General features: G+C 37.4%; 2 protein-coding genes and 1 long non-coding RNA gene across 3 annotated transcripts in view; 1 reads left to right on the top strand and 2 right to left on the bottom strand.

The window, feature by feature from the left end:
* Nucleotides 1-22740, top strand: part of LOC131921239 (cytochrome c oxidase subunit 7B, mitochondrial) — a 110392-nt gene that overhangs the window by 9716 nt on the left and 77936 nt on the right. The window lies entirely within an intron of this gene.
* LOC131921238 (large ribosomal subunit protein uL5-like) lies at nt 2145-2728 on the bottom strand. Its single transcript, XM_059275956.1, has one exon. It carries the CDS (start codon nt 2703-2705, stop codon nt 2169-2171), a length of 537 nt encoding a protein of 178 aa, XP_059131939.1. The 5' UTR covers nt 2706-2728; the 3' UTR covers nt 2145-2168.
* The window catches only part of LOC131921240 (uncharacterized), a 35105-nt gene continuing 32755 nt past the window's right edge, over nt 20391-22740 (bottom strand). The window contains exon 3 of the long non-coding RNA XR_009381907.1: nt 20391-20695. This is a non-coding gene — a long non-coding RNA (uncharacterized LOC131921240). The remainder of the gene's footprint in view (nt 20696-22740) is intronic.

Here is a 22740-nt window from a genome sequence, read left to right as displayed (position 1 = left end):
TCATGAATCCTAGCCTGTAGAAATAAAGCTTCCAGTTGAATATCAGCTAGATTTTTTCCATGTTCCGTGACATATAAGTATCTGGTGTCTTCAATAATAGGGTCTTATTGTCAAATTCTGGAGGGTAACAGATAGCTTTGGCATAGACTATAGTTTGAGAGGAGTTGCTTTAACCCTCTCTTGGCCAACAACTCATATCCCATATTTTTAGCTAAACACTACTTGATGCCTTCGTTCTGTAATTTCTATTTTTATTTTGTTCTGTAGTCCAGCTGTGCCTATTATTTGTAACCCTTCTGCCACTAGCTCCAACATGCCAGCATTATAGACACATGATACTTACTATGTTTGCTTGGTGTAATTTGTACATTGAAAAGCATAGTTAGCATTTTTGTTAAGTTGTATGTACACCCTTCTGTGTCATCATTTTTTTGAAATTCTACATCTTTGACTTTATTCAAAAGTTCTTGCTCAGATTCCTTCCTGTCCACATGTAAACACAAGCAGACTTCAGCATTCTGCGATTTCATTTCAGTCCATCGTCCACAGCTGGAGCTGCCTGCCCCACGAGCCAGTCTTGCTTGGCCAAGCTCTTACCACCCTGAAAATGAGGAGCCATGTTAACAAAACATTGGTTTATTTAATCGATTCATCACTCAGGCTTTAAGGCATTTATCCCATTATTTTATTTGATTTTTTTCTTGGTCCTGTACCTGGATCCAGGTGAAGAATAAAGAAATTTAAAGGAGAAATTTTTGTTTTTAAGAGTTCATAGACTAGAAGAAATAAATAGTTTATAACAAAAGTTCTACAGCAAAGTATAAACAAAAGAGTAGAGATAATTCAGCTGTCCAGAATAATGGATATTACTTGTCTTATCATTTTTTTCCAAAATATTTTTCAGGAAACAATCATCCTATAAAAGGATTTTGTAGTCAATAAGCATGAAATATCTCTGTGCTCTTACCAAGTTAAGTATCTAAGATTATGTTTCCCCAAGAAAACTATTAAACTATGTAGATGTCACCTAGATTTATTTGTGTCCTAAAATGATTTTTATAACAAATACTCCAATAATGGTTGTGTTATAATGACCTATTACAAACTTGATTTTCCATATAAGGTTACTTTAACTTATTCTCTGTATAAGGAATCTTTTTTTTTCCTTCTATTTGATTGACACTAATGTGAAGTGAAAAACTAGTTTGGGATTAAAGAGCCAAATATTTATAAATCACCTTTCCAAATACCCAAAGCTGATGGCAGTTTCCCCACAGCAGGCAATAATGCATGTCTACATGGACTTCAGTTTCTGTTTTGTGGTCAAGGCAATAGACACCTCTTTGTTAAATCTGTTACAGACATGTAGTTATTATCAGAGTCAGGAAGATGTACAGGCTGTTACACTTGGCTTCTCTGGGGAAAGATGATTTCTCCCTTTGGTACTGGTATGCTGAGTAGCTGTTTATTAGAACTTGTGGATTTTACTTGATCATGTACTTTTCCCCCAAAAGGCACTTAATGATGGCTAAAAATACTTTTAACTGAAAAGGGTAAAAGAGTAAGGAAATGAACATATAGAAGATGTCCTTTATACAGAACAGTAACAAAAGAACCATACTTACGTAAGAGATTCATCTTTTTCTTCACTGCCTCACAATAGCATGCTTGCAATTTGATTCTGTTATACATTGTTTACAATGAAGCTCAGCTTGGCAGAGCCGCAACCCTGAAAAATTGTGTGTGTGTGTGTGTGTGTGTGTGTGTGTGTGTGTGTGTGTTTCAGCCTGTGCTGAATATCTGTATTCATCAGTGCCACTGACTGAAGGAAAAGTTAAAGAAACAAGACGGGGTTAAAGGCTAAACAGACTAACCAATAATAACATTACATTGCATTCTATGTTAGCTCCATATTTCAAAGGGTTATTAAATTGAATTTAAGATTGTATCCTTTGGCCAGGGTCTGAAGTCAGCCAGGACATAATGACTTTAGACATGTGATATAAAAGTGTGTTTATTCAGTTTATTATTTATTATTAAGGCACAGTTTATTCAGGTGACTTCCCCTAGTTTCCCATTCGTGCTCCTTCTTTTTATCCTGTCTGCTGGATCATCTTTTTTTTTTTTTTTTTTTTCTGAGAAAATTTTATTGGCCTTTTGGGTAAAATTTATTTGCCAGGAAGGATGATCCCATCATACTTCTGCTGGAACCAGCGCATGGCCTCCTCTTTGCTGATTCTGTGCTTGGCCCCAATGCAGCCTGTCCTGCGCTTCTTGTCTGCGATGCTGAAACCTGGCCTACCCAGCACCACATAGAAGTCCAGGCCGTAGATCCCAATGCTTGGGTCATATTTGATGCCCAGGTCAATGTGTTCTTGAATCCCAAAGCCAAAGTTTCCAGTATCTGAGAAGTTATTTTTCCGCAACTCATACTCCCGCACCTTCAGGCCTTTCTCCAGAATCTCCTCTGCCTTGGCTCCACGGACAGTGCAGTGAACAGCAATCTTCTCATTTCTCCGGATGCCAAAGGACCTGACGGTGTATCTAGCTTTGGAAAACACAGGTGTCTGGCCTGTGAGCTGCTCCAACACCTTGGCGGCCCGGGTCAGTCTGTCTCCGCTCTCCCCAACACAGATATTGAGGCAGAGCTTGCGGATGCGAATCTCCCGCATGGGGTTCTCCTTTTCGCCTTGATCTTGCGTCATGTTGTAGAAAAAGGAAGAGAGAGCAGGACAGGGTGGATCATCTTTTAAACTAAAAACTGTGGAAGTCTGAGAACCATCGTTTGACCTCTTCTATTCTTTCTGCTCAACTCACCTTGTGATCGTTTTGTGACTGTCTACATGCTGACGCCTTCCCAGATTCTTTCTCTTGATCTTCAGACTCATTTCTAGTTGTCAAACTACATTTAAACTCAAGTTCTTGGTTATTCCCACTAAATGTTTCCCTACAGTGCTTTATTGTAATAACTGCTAACATTTAGTTGCCCAAACTAAAATAAATAAATGGCATGACACACATTGTCATTCTTGGTCTCACACCCCACATAAGCAAAATCGTTTGTTCATAACTTTAGAAATTCCTCTGCAATCTGACCACTCCTCTGTTTACGATGTTGATCTCTTTGTTTGAGCATAAGCTTGTCATACTTCACAGACTGTCCTGGGAAAATAGCATTCATCTTGTTTTTCTCTGTATCTTTATCTGTTGTCTATATCTAATATCTAGGACCTATGAGAAAAGGAACTGCCAGATCGTCTTCTTTTTGTATAATTGAAATCTGAAGTAGCCTGGCCTAAGAATTGTACACATAGGCATGCTGCAATAGTTAAGAAATCAATGAACAAAGCATCAGTTATATTCTCGAGGCTCCAGTTGCTTAGTGCATCATCTTTTCTGTTGTACTAGGCAATAGAAGTATGACCATAGTCACATCTATTATAATTGTCAGCCAATTGGCCAGATCTAGCATTTAGCAGCTAATCTCTGGTAGAACAGAAGCCAGAAGTTTGGGATTATGAAAATATGGCAAGTACTGAGGAAGGCCTGCACTTAGTGTTCTGCTCAGATGTACCGCAGTGACATAAATCTTCAATACTTGTTACAGATTCTACTTTCTGAGGGATTATGTCCGATTCTGTTACTGATGTAGCTGGATTCACTGGCTGTGAGGTGTGGGTACTTAGGGAACTTCTCGACTGACTGTGGTTTTGGCATTTTGTCCTTTGCAAAAATCATTTTCTTTATAAAAGTAATACAGGGCAAATTAATCAGGAAATACTGAGTAATAATTATAGAAAAACATAAATTATTGTAAAGAAATGACCATTGTTAACATTTTTATATGTGTCTTACACATTTTAGTTTTAGGGTGTGTATTTACATGACAATGTGGTTGAAATAAGATAACAGTTGTGGAGGTCTCTGTAAACACCAGGGTTTACAGAGTAATGATCCACATAAGGCAAGAGGAAATCTGGTTCAGCATGACTCAGTAACTGGTTTTGGTTCAAACTTCGAGAGTCTGACACCAGGCAGTTTATTTTAGGCATATTTAAATACAGTACAATTTTGGAAAAAAATTCCTGGTCACAATTATCTCATTCCCCTGTGCACAATAGAGCTTGATTCATGACTGCATCAAAACTCTTTTGCATAGTACATGTGACCTCTTCCATAAAGATGGGTTCTATAGCTTAAGGGTCTTAAGGGAGGATCTGGTGTTGTCTCGGTCATACAGATAGCATAGAGGTAACTAAGCTATAAAGAACATGTGACATCTCCCCAAAAGACAGGTTCTAATGACTGAGAAACAATGCTCATGATAAAAGTCTAGAGACTCTGAGATATATATATATATATATATATATATATATATATATATATATAGAGAGAGAGAGAGAGAGAGAGAGAGAGAGAGAGAGAGAGAGAGACAGACAGACAGACAGACAGACAGACAGACAGGGAGATGGAGATGTAGCCTAACCCTACAGATAGCCCAGGTCAGTAGGCTATTAACTGCATACACTCCAAGCCTTCTGGGTAGAAAACATTGAAGAGACAGCCCTGTATGTTAGCATTCCTTGTTTTCCTAGTGTGTATCTGTGAGCACAAGAACCTTGTGCCTTCTACAGTTATGGGCACTATTTGTTTTTAGTGCTCTTTGTTTTTTAGCTTAAATAAGCTTGAAATAGCTGAAGGAATTTAACTTTCTCATCACATGAGCTACTCTTCAAGACATTGCTTTTATGGTAAATTGTAATGCATTTTATCCACATTGCCATTACAGGGTGCTTGATGTACAGGACAGATGTCTTCTTTTCATATTTTCTAGCCATTCAGTAATGTTTGTGAAATAATGGCTCAGGGGTCTTGTATACCTTGTTTTCCAGTTCACAAGTATGTTAGTGAGACAAGGCAGTGAAGCATTGCAAAATGGAATTTAATAAGTTAGGTCAAGAGTTGGAACGAGTGGAGTATCCTGAACTTCCAGAACACTAGAATGAGTAATACTGTGGTACCAGGTTTAGTAGTCAGAGGGAGAGTTCAATTCTAGCACTGCTTGTGACAAAGTCTAAGCCTTAAGGAAACTGATAAATACACAATAAAACCATATATGAAGATCTAAGGGAGATGTCCAGAGTCCTGTTTAGAGGGAATGTCTTATATGCCTAGTGAAAAAAAGGAAATGTGGTGGTTTGTAAGGATAGTCTTACCAGCTGTACCCATGGATCTTTCTTCCTTGGTTTATTTAATGTAACACGATCATTATAGGAACGACAGAAAGTACAGAGATTGTTGCTCTGCTTATCTTTCTTCTCTTTCTTTTTCTGTTTTTTGTTTTTTGTTTCTACTGTGTAGCTGTGGCTTCCTGCAGTGAGACCAAGTTGTTGAGCTTGCAAAGGCCTCAGCTTCCGGAGCACTGGGATTAAAGGTGTACCATTATGCCCAGTTGCTGCTATGCTTATCTTAAAGTATCCTTTGGTACTTATGGTATTTGATGAGGTGATAACGGGGAAATTAGGGAGAGGGATATATGGAAGTGGATGAAATATAAAAAAGAGACAACTAGAGAAGCAGTATCAATGTAATATAAAATTCTTAAGAAAAATTATATCAATCACCCCATTTATCACTTTTATCTAAACTGTTATATATATATGTCAGTGATTAGAAAAGAAATACTACATGTAAAGAACATCCAAATTTTAAACTGGCATGAACACACTAGAAGTAGAAAATTCAGAAGGCCATCATTTAAATGTGACCTATTTTCCTTCGGAATTCACTGAAGTCTTAGTAGAATGTAGGTGCCCTGTCAAGATACAAAAGTCTTTGTCTCAATGGAAATCAACCGAGCTCTCAGGGTGCATACTAAGGGGTACCACTTTGCTATTCCTATTGTGCTTCTAATGCACAATACACAGCATGGGAGTTATTGCTTATCAGTAAAGTCAGATTGTCACTGTGAAATGCTGTTTTCCAGATGTTTGAGTCATTAAAAGTAGTGTCAGCACAGCAAGCATGCAAGCCATTTGGGGCATCTACATCTTCAGCAGGGGCTGGCAGCCTACTGGTCTTTCCCTGATTAATGGTTCCAAATAGGAATGAGGCATTTCTGGAAGATGACAAGACTCTTTGGCCAGACCATCTTTCCCCCTTGTTTTCATTCTTCTGCTTGTTTGCATGTGGTATACAGCAGCTAACTAATGGCATGAGAGAACTAAGGAAGAGTCTGGTATAAACATTTTGTGTCTTGTGTTTGGGTTAACCAGTCTGACTTGATTGTCACATACCAATGTGAGTCATTTTTTTTAAGTACTTCTTTGTACATGATAATGGAGGAATCTTATAAAACTCAAATGTTGGTTAGTAGGCAGAGTTCATATAAAGGATATGAGGCAACCTTTTCCTGCTTTCTTATAGACACAAATCCACTGGGACGAGAACAAAGTTCTGCTCCTTAAGTCTGCATTTATTTGTTTTTTCTGTTTCCCCTTAGGCTAGGAGGACACAAGTGAAAAATGCACATAAAAATTACATGGCCTAAAATCCTTCCCAGAAAGCCAAGCAAGCAAGTAGATTAGTGAAGAGGCCATGGAATCAATTCCCTTCTCCCCTCAATTTCTACATTCTTTCCTTTCTTTTTTCCACTTTTATGTATGTATGTATGTATGTATGTATGTATGTATGTATGTATTTATTATTAAGCACTTCTCGGTGTCAAACACACATAAGGGTGCTTGCTTTTATTTGAATTATATGCTAATTGAAAAACAAAAGGAGACATTATGGTGTTGTTTGGAAGACTTCTTCCTGGAATAAAATACACATCTGTGAACTTTTTCCACAATCAGCAGTTCATTCAGTAGGTCGGCTCCTTGTACACAGGGGTTTTCTTGTTCCTTTAACCAACTGTTGCTGGTCTATATGCAGCTTTTCCTTACACTGAATTTCTGGTTTCTCATTTTACTGTCTGAATGGCTGGAAGAGGATTGCAGGTTTCTCTCTGCTCCTGTTTGAGAAATAATTCCATCTATAATTATTTTCTCTTTCTGTAAGTTTTTGTTTGAACATATTTTATGACATTTTAATTTATTTGTCATGGCTGTTATTCAACAATGAGTTCTTTTTCTTGGTTCTTTTTTATTAACCTAAAACTCTTTGAACTTTTTGAACCTAAATATAGATATGTACATAATTATATGTGTTAGAAAATTTGTAACTTTTTAGCTGTCCTTTGTAGATCTTGTCTGCTGGCCCTGGCATCTGAGGACCTGAAAGAATGGGGCAGACTATAGTCTAATGCTGCAGACAAACTTATTGCAGTTTCAGTTGGCTTTTATATACAAATGGAACAAAGAAAACAATGATCCAAAGAAGGTTGTTTGAGTTCAGACAAACATGATCAGAAAAACATGTAAATAAATGTCAGTAAGCACCTACAAATATTAGCAGAGCAACCCTGTCCCAGAATTTTCTCAGGCCAGACCAATTTAAACACAATTGCCTGGCATGTGCCATAGATTATATCTGAGAAAGTGCAATAGCAAGGCAGAAGGCCATATCTAGATTCAAGGTACACTGACAAGATTGGGTTCTGTAGCTATGTTCTGACATCCAACAAGAATAAACATGTCTTATAAATTGAGTGTCAATGTTTGTCACAGAACTAGTTGTAGTAATTTTTCCAGAGTGACATGGAGAGGACAGACACAGTAATGCTGCTGTTTCTTTCTGAAAACACATTGAAATTCTCAGATAGGGCACTGTGAAGAATTAGAATTTAAACAAAGTAATTGTGTGTGTATATATGTGTGTGTGTGTGTGTGTGTGTGTGTATGTGTGTGTGTGTGTGTGTGTGTGTGTGTACATATACACATATATACCAGCATATGTAGCTAGGTACAAATTAACATAACAGAAAACATTAGTATAAAAATAAATGCGAAAAGGTAGAGAATGCTAAATATTGCAAATTAGAGATGTTATTTAGGTAAATTAAGACATGATCAATATATAAAGTAAAATATCAAAACATCAAAATGTTTGGGGGAAAACATGAAGTAAATAATAATAGTTGACAAAATCATTGAAAGCAATTGATGATCTCCTTCTCATGGTTGAATATGTCTTTCTAGAATTAAAAAACAAAACAAAACACTACTAAGATAGGAGACCAATTTAATTCTTCTCAGTTACTACTGCTCTTACCTAGATTCAGTCTTTGGTATGAAATTGACTTTGATGTTTTCACTTCAGATTTTTAATATTGATATATTTACTTTTTAGCAACAATAAGAAGTAATTCAACTAACTTTATTTTTATATAAAACTGGAGCCTTAAAATCAGCTGCCATACAGAAGCTTGTTTTAAATGTGTCAGAAATAAAATAATTTTTCATTTTTCTGTTATTCACAGGTAATGAGAGAATAGTACAGCAAAACTGATGTGATATCAGTAGAAAAAGAGCTAATCATGACTTCACGTAGTATTCAGGAAAATGACAAGACTCTGCTTCTGTACTCCTATGTACTATGCAGGACCCTATTTTATATAACATTAATAGTGGGTTCTTTTTAGCTACATGTAATATTATTTGGACTTTGGAAAAACTATATTATACTGGGGGAAAACTCAGAGAACTCTTGTTTAAGTCATACTATCAAAGTAGAGAATGTTAAAACTGTAGACTCCTTTTATCAGAACATTTTTTGATATATTAATGTAAACGTTTACCCAAACCAAAAGTTCATTTACAGTATAGGTTCAGTTGAATCCCTGAACTTAGTTTGTGTTTCAGGGTAATTTGTCAGGTTTAGATGTCTATTGGCACAGTTTATAGTGTCATTTAGACATTTTATAGGTCGAGTTGAGAAAATAAATCAACCTTTGTCATCCTTTGTCTCTTGTCTTTGAGATGTGGCAGGAGTACACGGTGAATAAAAAGCTAAGTAAGTTAAGAGCCCCCTTTTTTCCTTTCACAAAGAATTTAAGATAACATTTCAACTGCCATGTAAGTGATACTTCTAAACAGAGAGTAGTGTAATTTTAACTCGCAAAATGATATTCTTGTTATGTCAGATAACTGTATCTAATATTCAAACTTTTAAGTAAAATAAATTCTGCCTGTAATCTGTTGCATCAGCTTCCTCTTCCCGATATTTGGTCAATAATTTGCCTGGAATTAGAACAGGAGAGAAATATAATATATAAGAGAAGTAGAATCCGTGTTAAAGATGTGCTTAGTTGCTGGTCCCAGATTTTTATCCTTTTTGTTTCTTGTTAGATTGAAGAATGTGCATTTCCATACATTTGCCTGATTTTTTAATCAAATGTTTAAAATTGTGATATTTCTAATTATCAACAGTAAGGAGAAATAGAGCTTACTTTATATATAAAATAAAATACTTTGAAATTGTTTAAGTGAAATATATTTATTAAGTGTATATGAGAAATTGTGTGTGTAGTGAAATGTATCTGAAAAATTAAATATTCCAATATTATTGTAGTATTTTTTCAACGAGTCTTCTGATTAAGGAGGACAAAATGAGTCTACCATATATAAACAATGGTCAGTCTTCACCCAACAATATCTCGTTGGAGTGTGGAAGCAGTCCAGTCATATGATTTAGATTAGTGGTTCTAACCTGTGGGTCATGACCTCCTTGGGGGTTGTGTATCAGATATCCTGCATATTATATATTTACATTACAATTCATAACAGTAGCAAAAATACAGTTATGAAGTAGCAGTGAAATAGTTTTATGGTTGGGTATTGCTGGTTCTGCAGCTGGGATCCTGCTTTGGTATGGGGGGGTGGGCAGATGCAGAACCTGGGAGAAATGCAAGCAATCTCGTTTACTAAAAGAAGGGCTGAGGTATTTATGTGTATGCTGTTTGGTGGGCTTTGCTTCCAGCCACCATGGCATTCCTTGGTTTGGCACTGGGTCTTATGTTGGCAGTTGTCATTTTGGGGATCTGGTTTCAGGCTCTGTAAGTTTTCCAAGGTACACAACGAGGATGTGATGATGACATAAACCTGGATTCCAACATCCTGACTTCCGAATTCAGTCCCTTAACTCTCTGCTGTAAAATGGCGTTAGTGACATTTTTGAATAAGTTCCTTCTGATTATAGAAATAAAAGTCAAAGTTTCATATTTCTGGAAACTAGATAAAAGTATATAGTGCTAAAATTGTAATTAAATTCATGAATAGAATAGAACCAGACAGGACCTTTTTCCTGCTTAATTGAGAGTTCAGCCATTGTTCTTTTTTAGTACCATTTTCAGACAAGGAAAGTAGAGCTCAAAGATCTGAAATGTCATTTTTGAGATCAAAGAGCTCATAAATGCCAAATTCATAGTTTGAATACAGATCACTGACTCCTAACATCTGTGACCCTTTTGGTAAGAATTTTTGAGTCAGATAAAGAGATCAGAGGCCAGAGACCCAGCGGCCAGAGAACCAGCTAGCCTGCTAAAATGCCTGCTTAACAAACCCGAGGACCTGAGTTTAGATCCCCAGTACCCATCTAAGAGCTGAGTGTGCACCTGTAATCCCGGTGCTGAGGAGGAGGAGGAGAAGAAGACAGGAGCATCCTGGGGGCTTCTTGGCCAGCCAGTCAAGTGGCACCAGTGAGCTCTGGGTTCAGGATCAGACCCTGTCTCAGCTGAGGTGGATAGCCATGGAGAAAGACACCCAGTGCTGTTCTCCACCCTCCATGTGCATGCACACGTGGGAGTGATTGAATCAAGATGAGGAAAATAAAGTGGTTATGCTTGGGGCTAAGGCAGTAGGGGAAACGAAGAAGGTTGGTAGGGCAGGGGTCCACAGGCTTACGTGGAAAGGAAACAGTGGCAAGAGATAATCACATACCATGTGAAACACAGAAGTGTTCCCAATCTCACACTGTTAATAACACCCATGGGTAAATGATTATTTACCTAATCGTGAATAATTTATCACACTCAGACACTTGCAGTCAGGATAATACACTGTTCAAGAAAGAGTATGTTTTGCATCTAAGCCAGTGACTCTAAGTTTGAGGTTCTGGGTCTTCCAGTTCCTGGAGGAATAAACAGGAATGTGACATTTTCTTTTTGAGAAGCAAGCAGCATTTATGTCACAAGACTGTGGTGAGACTTAGGTGATGGTTAGTTTCCTGTACTTGACACTGTCTAGATTCACCTGGGAAGACAGTCTCAAATAGGGATTAGCTAGATCAGATTGGCCTATTGCTGAGTCTGCGGGAATTGTCCTGATTAAAGGTATGGGAGGACAAAGCCTGTTAGGAACATCATTCCCTGGGTTTAATTTAGGTCCTGGACTGTGTAAGAGTGGAAAAAGTGAGCTGAGTTGCATTCACTGTCTGCCTCTGACTGTAGATGTGGTATGACTAGTTTTAGGTTTCTACTTTGACATCCCTGTTGTGATAGACTGTAACCTGGACTTGTGGGCTAAAATAAACTCTTACCTAAATTTTTTTTTTGTTTTGTTACAGATGTTTTCATCTCAGCAGTAAAAATGAAACTCTACTTCATGTTTGTGAAGTGGCCTATCTTTTTTGTCCTATATGATAGATTGCTATGAACATATGCCTTGATTTCTAACTCTGCCTTATATCTCAAAGGAGTAAGACACCTTTATGTCAATTCTTGTATGCTAGGGCTCTGATTTTTAATTCTTGCAAACCTGTAACCCAAACATGTGAACATGTACATATGCTTATACCACATGCACATGGAATTATCAGAATTTTCAGCAATTGGGGATAGGGGCAGAGCTGTATTTTTATAAAAGTCTCTTGTTTATAGAAAATGCTTGACTATTCTACTAGGATGTTCCATCTTTTTTTTTTTTTTTTTTTTTTTTTTGGTTTTTCGAGACAGGGTTTCTCTGTGTAGCTTTGCGCCTTTTCCTGGAACTCACTTGGTAGCCCAGGCTGGCCTCGAACTCACAAAGATCCACCTGCCTCTGCCTCCCGAGTGCCGGGATTAAAGGCGTGCGCCACCACCGCCCGGCAGGATGTTCCATCTTATACCAAACAAAATAAGTACATTTGGTCTAACTTTGAGATACATCAATTTAAAGTTCTAAAACCATGTGTGTGTGTGTTTTATCCTGTAATGTTTAAAATGTACTAAATATTGATCCAATCTCTTCATGAAGCAGTGGTTGAAACACACATGGTACCTTAGCATGTTAGACAAAGGATTTTAAACTAGAAGTGGTAACATAGCACTATTCATTTTGTTGGGAGGTCAGTGAGGTGAAGACGTTAAGATGTGAGTTCTGTTTCTAACATGCTGTTTTTATGCTTGTTTCCTCTGTATTTAGGTGTCAATCATTCCCTCTCTTTGAACCTTTTTACACTTCTCTGCTTCACTTTAGCTCACTGGGCAAACCTTAACCTTCCATTTTCTTCTCTGTGCAGTTCTCTTGTCTTATGAAGCATTCCTTTCTTATGTGGAAGAGAAGAATCTACTAATCCTTTGTTCTTGTATCACCAGTTGCAACTTTAATACTCCAGTATTTCAGTCATAAGTGACTTTCCTGTCTTTTACTAGACTCTATATATGAAGGCATTCCCGGCCCAGTCCTTCCTTATGTGGTATTTTACTATTAAAAATGAGCACTCTGCAAAATTTAAAAAAAAAAATGCTTTCTAGGTTTTTTTTTTAAGGAAAAATCTAAGAAATTTTAATAATTCAGCTTTTAAGGATATAGTATACCATGAATCTTAAAAGTTCTTATTAATAAAAACAAACACAAAGCCAGGTATTGGGGTGAACACTGAATGATCAGAGAAACAGAACAAGCCACGGCTTCCTCACTTCGTCAATTCCCCAGCTGATCCTGTTTCCTCAGACTGAAAGCATCTGTGTCCTCATCTGGAATGAATCTCAGCTGAACTGCTTCTCTGAAGTCTGAAAGCTTAACCAGGCTCTAGTTCCTGGTCCTCATGCCTTAAATATCTTTCTGCTTTCTGCCATCACTTCCTGGGATTAAAGGCGTGTGTCACCATGCCTGGCTGTTTCCAGTGTGGCCTTGAACTCACAGAGATTCAGATGGATCTCTGCCTTTGGAATGCTAGGATTAAAGGTGTGTATGCCATCATTTACTGGCCTCTATATCTAGTGGCTTTTCTGTTCTCTGACCCCAGATAAGTTTATTAGGGTGCACAATATTTTGGGGAACACCATATCACCACAGGATAGTTTCATGGTAATTAAATATAGACTTTGTATGATTTATTTTCTCCATAAGAAGACTGTTAATGTTGATAATAGATTTGAAGTTTAAAGAAGACAGTACTTAACATGAATTGGCATCCAGACAACTATTTGTTTAGCTGTGTAAATCAATTGCTTTAATTTAAAAAATGTGTGTGTGTGTGTGTGTGTGTATGTATGTGTATGTGTATGTGTGTGCATGTACCACAACACGTGTAGAAAGTTGGAGGACAACTTGCAGGATTCAACTATCTCAGTTCATCGTGTTGGCCTGTGGATTGAACTTAGGTCATCATATTTGGCAGAAAGAGTTTGACCTGCTGAGCCCCGGTCTAGTTTTTTTTTTCTTTGTTTTTTTCCCAATTTTTTAAAATTAATTAAATTTTTTATTCTTTTTACATACCATCCACAGTTCCCCACCACCACCTCCATTCTGCCTGCCCCTCATCTACTCCTCAGAAAGGGTAAGGCCTCCAATTGGAGTCAACAAAGCATGGCATACCAAGTCGAGACAGGACTAAGCTCCTCCTTCCAGCATCAAGGCTGAGCAAGGCATCCCACTATAGGGAGTAGGTTTCAAAAAGCCAGCTTGTGTGCCAGGGACAGACCCTGGTCCCACTCTTAGGGGCCCCACAAACAGACCAAATTACACAACTGTCACCCACATACAGAGGGCCTAAGTCAGTCCCATGCAGTCTCCCTAGCTATTGGTATAGTGTCTGTGAGCTCCCAGGAACTCGGGTCACCTGTCTCTGTGGGTTTCCCCATCATGATCTTGACCCCTCTTTGCTCATATAATCTCCTCCTCTCTCTCTTCAACTTGACTTGTGGAGCTCAGCCCAGTGCTTGGCTGTGGATCTCTGCATCTGCTTCCATCAGTTACTGGACTAGTCTCTTCAACAGTGGTTCATCAGTGTATTTGCTTTTTGTTGCCTTAAGAGGCATATATTGTTCTGTAGGGTGACTGAGGAAGACATTTCATGACACCATGGCAATCTTCAGTTGAAATTAAGCAATGTGCTTTTGTAAACAGTTCCTCTCCAATGTCACTAAGGTTTGTTAAAAAAGATGAGCTAATTCTGGGTGTTGATTTTTGTTTGAATTAGGAGCAGATGCTTTGACAACATTCCCTGTATGCGTGTGTGATCTTCATCTAATTCTCATCAATTAAACTTTGTGTCTTTTAGGCAAGTCATAAAGACAATAAAGGATTCAGCTAGTAATTAATTGACACTGGAAATGAAAATGAACGGATAGTGGCAATTTATGAAGTTACTAGGTTTTAATATTTATTGTGTGGTGAATGTTAAATTGAGTGTTATTGCAGTGTTTTATGTTATTTCCAGTGTGAAATAGCCACTGTCATCAGGACAGTTTTCAAGGTGTTCTCTAAAAATAACATGCTCATTGCTTCTGACTTGTTTTCTCAAATTTCTTAAAATCCTTCTGACCTTGCAGGTCTAGTATGAAGTCCATTCTCTCCATTCATCTTCTTCAGTTCATGTGTGAGAAAGTGCTGGAACTGAACAAACCCAGCTTAGAAATGAAATCTCAGTGATTCTGAGTACAGACGTTTAGCTCCCCTGATACTTGGTTTCCCTATAAAATTATGAGTTATATAGTAATTCAGGTTTTTATGAGGAAAATGCTATTTCATCTTAAATATTCAAAATTTTATTGTCAGCAAATATTTTTCTATAGCTTATAATGACCCAGAGGTTTACTGTTCCACTGTCAACCTATAAACCACACATGCTCCAGAGATATGTCTGTTTGGTTTGAATGATGTTCCAACATTTAAAAATAGAAATGTTCCATGAATATGCTCCTTTACGGTTGTAAGGTTAGATATAGCAACAGTGTGCACGTAGGGAATGGACATCAGTTCCAGGCATGCCTCACTTTGGCTCATTTTTTCCTCTCACCCTTTTTACTCTTCCTGTACTTGTAACTGTACTTGTAACTTGTGTTTACAGTTCCTAAAGCTAACAGTTCACGTCCTTTTTGAATCAATACTGTTCTTAGATTGTATTTAACTATGTGTGTCTTATGTTATATAAAAATATGTTCATACATAGGTTAATAGACTTTTATCCTGCATCATGTGTAAGACGCTCTGAAGTAAAGTCTTAAAGATGATACTATAAAGCTGCTAGGAAGTGCAGGTAGGAAGTCCTCAGGAGATTACCATTCCCACTATGGAGAGACATGTGCAGAAGGGAAAGAGTCTTGTTTACTGCTTTGACTCTTGCTAACACACCAGTTGCTTTTTGAAGCTTTTCCTTCCATTCACTGAAACCTTGGTGGTGAGTATATCCTTAAAATTCTTTGTTTTGATGTTTTACTTCTGTAGCTTTCCCATTGGGAAATTCTACTCACTTTTGGTTTAATTCAGCTGTTACATAAATATGTTGAAATATTCCACTATTTCAGTTTCTACTGTGAAAATGTTTTGTACGAAGCAGTATTAAACCACTCCCTCCACAAGCTCTCTAGATCATCAGAATTTGAAAGCATCAAGGGAGTGTACAGCTTGTCCAGCACACCTCCACAGACACTACTGATGTCTAGAAATGAAAATTACAGGCCTCCAACCAGAAGTTAGGCCTCATGGTTCTAATTCAAATTCATGCTCACATTTTAAATAGTTATCCTTAACTATGACTATTTTAATGGTTTTGGTAAAGTAAGTAAAATGGATTCCAATGAAATAATTATGTTTTCCACTTAAAAATCCAAATGAGCTAGTATGTGTTATTAACTTATTGTGTGCCTTAGTTTTATTCTCACAAAAACCATATGTGGTAACTGTAATTACTATTTTTTTATTATAATAGTGACATTTTAGTAACAGGGAAGTGAAGGAACCTGTCAGGAATTATGGAATACTAGTAAGATGAATCTCAAAAGATCTTATTAATAGAAAAAACCCGGAGCCAGATATTAGGGTGAAATCAGAAAGATCAGAGAGACAGAACAAGTCACAGCCAACTCACCTAGCCAACTCCTCAGCTGATCCTGTTTCCTCAAACTGAAAGCCTCTGAGTCCTCACCTAAAAGTGTCTCCACTAAGCTACTGCTAAAAAGCTTCTAGTTCCTGGTCTTCACGCCTTATATGCCTTTCTACTTCCTACCATCACTTCCTGGAATTAAAGGTGTGTGTCCTTCCCAAGCAAAGACATGAGAATTCAAGTCCTGGGATTAAAGGTGTGTGCCACCACTGCCTGGTTCTGTTTCCAGTGTGACCTTGAACTCACAGAGATCCAGACAGATCTCTGCCTCCTGAGTGATAGGACTGAGGGTGTGTGCCACCACTGTCTGGCCTCTATGTCTAATATAGTGGCTGGCTCTGTCTTCGATCCCCAGATAAGTTTATTAGGGTACACAATATATTGGGGTACATAGTATAATACCACAACTCTTGATGTACATTTTGAATCTTGCTATCAGGCTCCAGTTTTGTGATCTTAATCACTAGAGACTCTGACTTGTCATCATCTGATATGTTCTTTATTGTCTAATGCATGTGTCATACCCATTTATAATAACTGTATAATGTGGACAGTGTTTCTGCTTTTGTACCTGTGATTCATGAAGGTTTAACTTTTGGTCTTAAATGATTCTTTCTTTCTTAAACATTTCTATTGTAGCATATTTCTGTTGTTCCAACTATTTCCGTGTTTGTTGACTATTATACCTAACTGAAATTCTGAACTTAACTATAGTTGTGACTTTCTTGTAGTGAAAAAATATCTTACCAATGTGTGCTTCCCAAAACAAACAAAAATCTTTAGCTTTTGATGACTTTGGATGAATATAATTTTTCCTTAATAGCTTTAAGACATATTAATTATGTTTTTTTCCTTCTAAGAGTAATTTTTGCTCAAAACTATTCATTTCATCCTTTAAGCAAAAAGGATGATAAAGTAATAAATGTAGTTTTATTGTGGCATTTTCTATTCAAATATGTAATATAGTTTTAAAATGCAGAATCTGTCCTTAGAGGGAGAAACAGTGGAAGGAGAAAAATAGGAGGAACTCGATTTACAGTTGGGAAGGAGAACTTAGAAATGCTATAACAAATACTTAAGTCACTGTAGCGTAATCCTGAGCACTAAAGATTAATGTCCTAGGCTTTGAGAACTGAGCTGAGGTGTGTGAAGTCAAGCATGGCGGATCCAGGTGGTGTTAGACAAGGGATTTGAGAGAAAATCATGGGCACATCATCCTACCCTAGTCCTGGGTCTTAATATACACTGATTTGTAGGAACTTGGAAAAAGCAGATAATCCAGATCTTAAATATTCTATTTTTAGCTTAACTGTTTTTATGTAACTGTTTGTTTACAGGTTCTAAAAGAAAGTCAGTCATATTTAACTTGACTGTTTTTGGAATTGTGAAAAAATGTAAATTATTTTACCTTATTATAAACAGCTAATTATCAGTTTCTCTGGTTTTATATATTTAACTACTTAAATACCTATTTGCATAAAAATGACATAAAACTAAATTAATTTGAGAATGATTTTCATTTCATACCATTACTTTTTTTTTATAAATAGGCCTTTGAAATGAAAGTACAGTATTCTAAACATATATATATAATATTTCATTAGATTTATGTTGTATGAATCTTAAAATTTCTTATTAATAAAGTCAAACCTGAGGCCAGTTATTGGGGTGAATGCTGGAAGATCAGAGAAGCAGAACAATCCGCAGCCACCTCACCTTGCCAATTCCTCAGCTGATCCTGTTTCCTCAGACTGGAAGCTTCTGAGTCCTCATCCAGAATGAATCTCAGCTGAACTGTTGCTCAAAAGCCTAAAAGCTTAACCAACCAAATGTTTGTAGTTTCTGGTCTTCATGTCTTATATATCTTTCTGCTTTCTGCCATCACTCCCTGGGATTAAAGGCTCACTTCCTGGGATTAAAGGCGTGAGTCACCATGCCTGGCTATTTCCATTGTGGCCTTGAACTCACAGAGATCCATGGCTCCAGAAGGCTAGGATTAAAGTGTGAGTGCCACCATTTTCGAGCCTCTGTATCTAGTGGCTGTTCTGTTCTCTGACCCCAGATAAGTTTATTAGGGTCACACAATATTTTGGGGAACACAATACCACCACACATGTACCTACAGGTTCTTCCCAGTGTATTATAAAAATCTTGTAATAGTTCATCTTTTGATAATAATTATTACTAGGTTCCTTATTCCTCTTCTGCAGTGTTCTTTGAGCCTTGGGTATAGGAGTGTTTTGTAGATGCATCCATTTGTACCAGGTTCTACAACTTTGCATTTTAATTGGTTGTGGTTTTCTTTATTTTTTTTTCTGTCTGTTTCAAAGAGAGGTTCCTTGATGAGGGGCGAGGACTGTAATTACCTGTGGTATAAGGACGGTACTTAAATTGTCATTAGGGATTAGGCTGATTTAAAAAAGTGGTGGTTGTAGATTCTCTTCCAATATCCATGATTTCACTAGCATTGAGTAGGTTGACTAGGTTTCTAGTATCCTGGCATGGATTCCCTCTTGTTGAGTAAATCTAAAGCACAATTAGAGAGCTTTGTTACCACTAAACTATGCATGCCATAACTAGATCTTTAAGGATATTGTGCATGCTGATTGAATATGTCGTTTATAGGTGCATATCTGGGTAGGACTGTTGGTTTCTTCCCTCCTTTGGAGGCTTGCATGGCAACTTCTGGTATCATGAAAGCTAGTCCTCAGGAAGGAGCCATTCAGATTAGTTCCACCTCATTGGCCTCTAGCCCTGTGTCTGAAGGGCATGGTGTCTTTATTAATCGGGATTTATCTTCCACCACTGGGTGGAAACCAAGAGCAGTAGCAATAGGCTATATTATTTGGGAGTCTCTTGGACAGCTCTGATCAACAGCTCATAAAAGGACTTCTCATGTCTAGTATTGGGGGTTTTGTTAGGTGGTATTTGGCTCTTGGAGGGTACACTGCCAGCTCTTATGAGAAAGGTTCATTTTAACTATATTTGTGCATTTATACACAGAATTATGCATGGTATAAGTTATTTTAGACGCATAGTAAATAGTGTGATTCCTTATGAATTTTAAGACATTCTTCTTATTTTAATAATCAAATTTTATTGGATTTCTTCACAGTGCCTTATAAAAATGTTACGATAGACATCTCTTAATATGTGTTGCTCTATAAACCAGTAAGGGAGTTCATCCCTGGGAAAGGCTAAATTTGCTTCTCCAAGCAGTCAATAGTTGCCTGTAGCTCATGAAATTATCCTTCTGTATTAATATGTTCATTTGATATTGTTTTTGTTCAGTCTTGTTTATGCAACCATAAACAAGGAGAGACTGTTTGATATGCAGGAGAGACTGTTTCATAGCAGACATCTTGGTATTCTGGCTCTTGTAATCTTTGCATGCTATCTTCCAAGATGTTCCTTTAGCTACAGATGTAGGGATGTGTAATTCCATTTTTATACTCATTGTACTATGTAGTCAAAGTTACTCAAAGTTAATAACAACACCATGGAAAAACTCCATTTTGATTTATTATTTATGCAGTATGAGTTTATACGCTATTATTATAAGTAAGATTCTTGTTTTTAAATGTTATCTTGCTACCTGTTTGAAACATACTTGCATACAGCTGCATGTGACAAACCTAGATTCTAGAGAACGGAAGGAAAAAATTAATTTACAATTTGTAGATGATGTAGAATGGGATGAATGAAAATGTATCAAATGTATAAATTTAACTGTTAATATTATAGACTATTTTACAGATCACAAAAATAAAAAACACTGATTTTAGAGAAAGTGACAATAAATGGCACATGCATGCACGCACACATAAGAAAGCACTTATATCATTAAAGAGTAACTTAGACATGTTGAAGAAACAAAATTATTGTGGGAAATAGTATCTTCACTGCATCTAGTATTGCTTAAGGCAGTAAGTTGTGCATTATTTTTACAACCTTTAAAACATTTCACAGTATATTATTTTTGTCAGTTCTTTGCGTGCATATGTGCGTGTATGCGTGCATGTGTGTAAGATGGATTTTAGTTATTTCCATCTCTCATCTCCTTCTTGCACCTCCCTTCCCCACTGAAACACCCCTTTCTCGGGTTCTTTTGTGATTTTCACACTGAGCTTAACTAGAGATGCTTTCTTGAGCATGGGTAGAAGTTTATTTATTGGAGTAGAGATAAGTTATTATTGGCTACATCACCAAAGAAAATGAAATCCTGATAAACTTTTTAAGGAAAGATAGGGCTTCATAGATTTTTTTCTCTACCCATGATGAAATATTAAAGGTCCCAGTCTTGTACAAGTCTTGAACAGGTAAGTACAGCTGCTGTGAGAGAGGGTAGAACAGCTTTGTCATGTCCAGAAGGCATTATGTTGCACATATAGTCCCATCCACTGACTTTGACATTCTTTCTGAACCTCTTCTGTGGTATTCCTTGAACCTTGGAGGAGGTGATAGAGATACTGCATTTAGGACCAAGCATATCAGCATTACTTACTCTCAGCTTTTTGTCATGTGCTATGGGATATTTAGATCATACTCCTGAGACTGACAATAAAGTTTACCATGAATCAGAGCTGGCTACCAGCTGACCAGTATCAGCCATAGAGGTTTTGGAGGACCCAGGACATACAGAGAGACACAGGAAGTAGTAGGGAGAGGTTAGAAAGATTCATGGCAGTTTTGGATCGAGGAAGGATAGAGAGGAGGTCAGTGCTCACCCCTCCACTGCTTCTCTGATCAATCAGATTTTGACCTCATACATGACCCCACTCCTGACTTTTTTATTAATAGAATAATTTAGATAATCATTATAAGCATATAGGCTTTTGCATTAACCACTGCCCACTGCAATAAGCTTTTATGATGAAGACTGGGCTGCAGCACTGTTCTATAAATATATAAATGAATATTTAGAAAGCAATTTGACATGACCATATTGCAAAGTGAATTTCAGCAGGCCTTTAATCAAATTGGGAAGTGGTTGGTTATGAACTGAACAGTTACTCCACTATTGTGCTAGAGGGTACACCTTACCTGGAAGTAAGTTCACACTTCAATAAGACTCTTGATCACTTTCTTCCAGTACCTTCCAGCACCATGAAAGCTAAACAGCAGGAATAAAACTTCTAGCTCAGTTCCAGCTTGATTTCCCTGTTTCATTACTAGTGTGCAGTGGCTTCAGCCACAGGATCTTACCATTAAATTCTAGTGGACAAGAAAGAACAATCATAATAGCCAATGTTGTTTTAGGGAGGTGCATCTTGGGAGCCTTTCTGACAAGGAACTTTCAAGAAGGTTATCTTATAACTAGCACTGGGGTTTTTATTTAATAACGCATAACTTCTGGGAGAAGCATATATCTTGTCACTTCCTGCAAAACATTAGAGTGCTTCTTTTTTTTCTCCACAACGTCAAGTCTAGTTTGTGTTGCCCTGCTAGTCATGGGTGCATGGGCTGCCCTGATGTGTGGTCAGCCAATCAGCGTTTAGTTACATCATTAAAGAAAACTAACTCTTCCTCTCCCAGAAGATACCAAATGTCAGTAGCTCTTCAGTTCTTGGTGAGATTTCGTGTCTACCTTCCCTCTATTTTAGGATTTGTCTAGATGAACTTGTGCAGGTAAGAACTTGTGCATGCTGACACAGTTGCCATGAGGTCATACGAACAGCTACACTGTGTGTCTAGAAAACACTCTTTCTTTGATTTTTTTTCAACCACCTTTGGCTCCTACAGTCTTTCTGCCTCTTCTGTAAAGATCCCTGAACCTTGGAGGGAGGAGTGTGATATGAATGGCAACCCTACTTAGGGCTGATTTACTGCAAGGTTTTTTGTTTTCTCTGAATGTTGACCAGATGAAGATTTTTGTTAATTGCCATCTACTGAGAAGAAAGAGAACCTTGTTGATGAGCATGATACTTTGATTGATGGGAATATCAGTAAGTCATTAGGAGTCATTTAAAATTATTTCCATTTAAGAAAAATATTGTTGGTTTCCTCTCTAGTGTAGGAGGTATGGGGATCCTAGTGCTCACAGATAATCACTAGGGAACCTAAATGTTAAACACAGGGTTGCCCCTTCAAAGGAAGGGATGCATAACCTGTTGTCTGCCCAGAAGGCTGGGAGTGGACATGGTGCCTTTTGAGATAACTTTGTGACCAAGATCTTATTGTGAGCTTGTTTTTATTATTCAATATACAGAGCCCTGCTGTGGGATAATGATTTTTACACTGGTTTAATAAAACGCTGATTGGCCAGTAGCCAGGCAGGAAGTATAGGAGGGGCGAGCAAACTAAAGGAATGCTGGGAAGAGAAAGACTGAGTCAGGAGTCAGACACAGAGGAGGCAAGATGACAAGGCAGAACTGAGAAAAGGTACCAAGCCATGTGGCTAAACATAAATAAGAATTATGTATGGGTTAATTTAAGTGTAAGAGCTAGTCAGTAATAAACCTGAGCTAATGGCCAAGCAGTTATAAATAATAT

Source organism: Peromyscus eremicus, chromosome 10, assembly GCF_949786415.1.
Source record: "Peromyscus eremicus chromosome 10, PerEre_H2_v1, whole genome shotgun sequence".
Classification (NCBI taxonomy): Eukaryota; Metazoa; Chordata; class Mammalia; order Rodentia; family Cricetidae; genus Peromyscus; species Peromyscus eremicus.
Note: the sequence above shows the minus strand (reverse complement) of the source record. Positions and strands in the feature narration are given on the sequence as shown.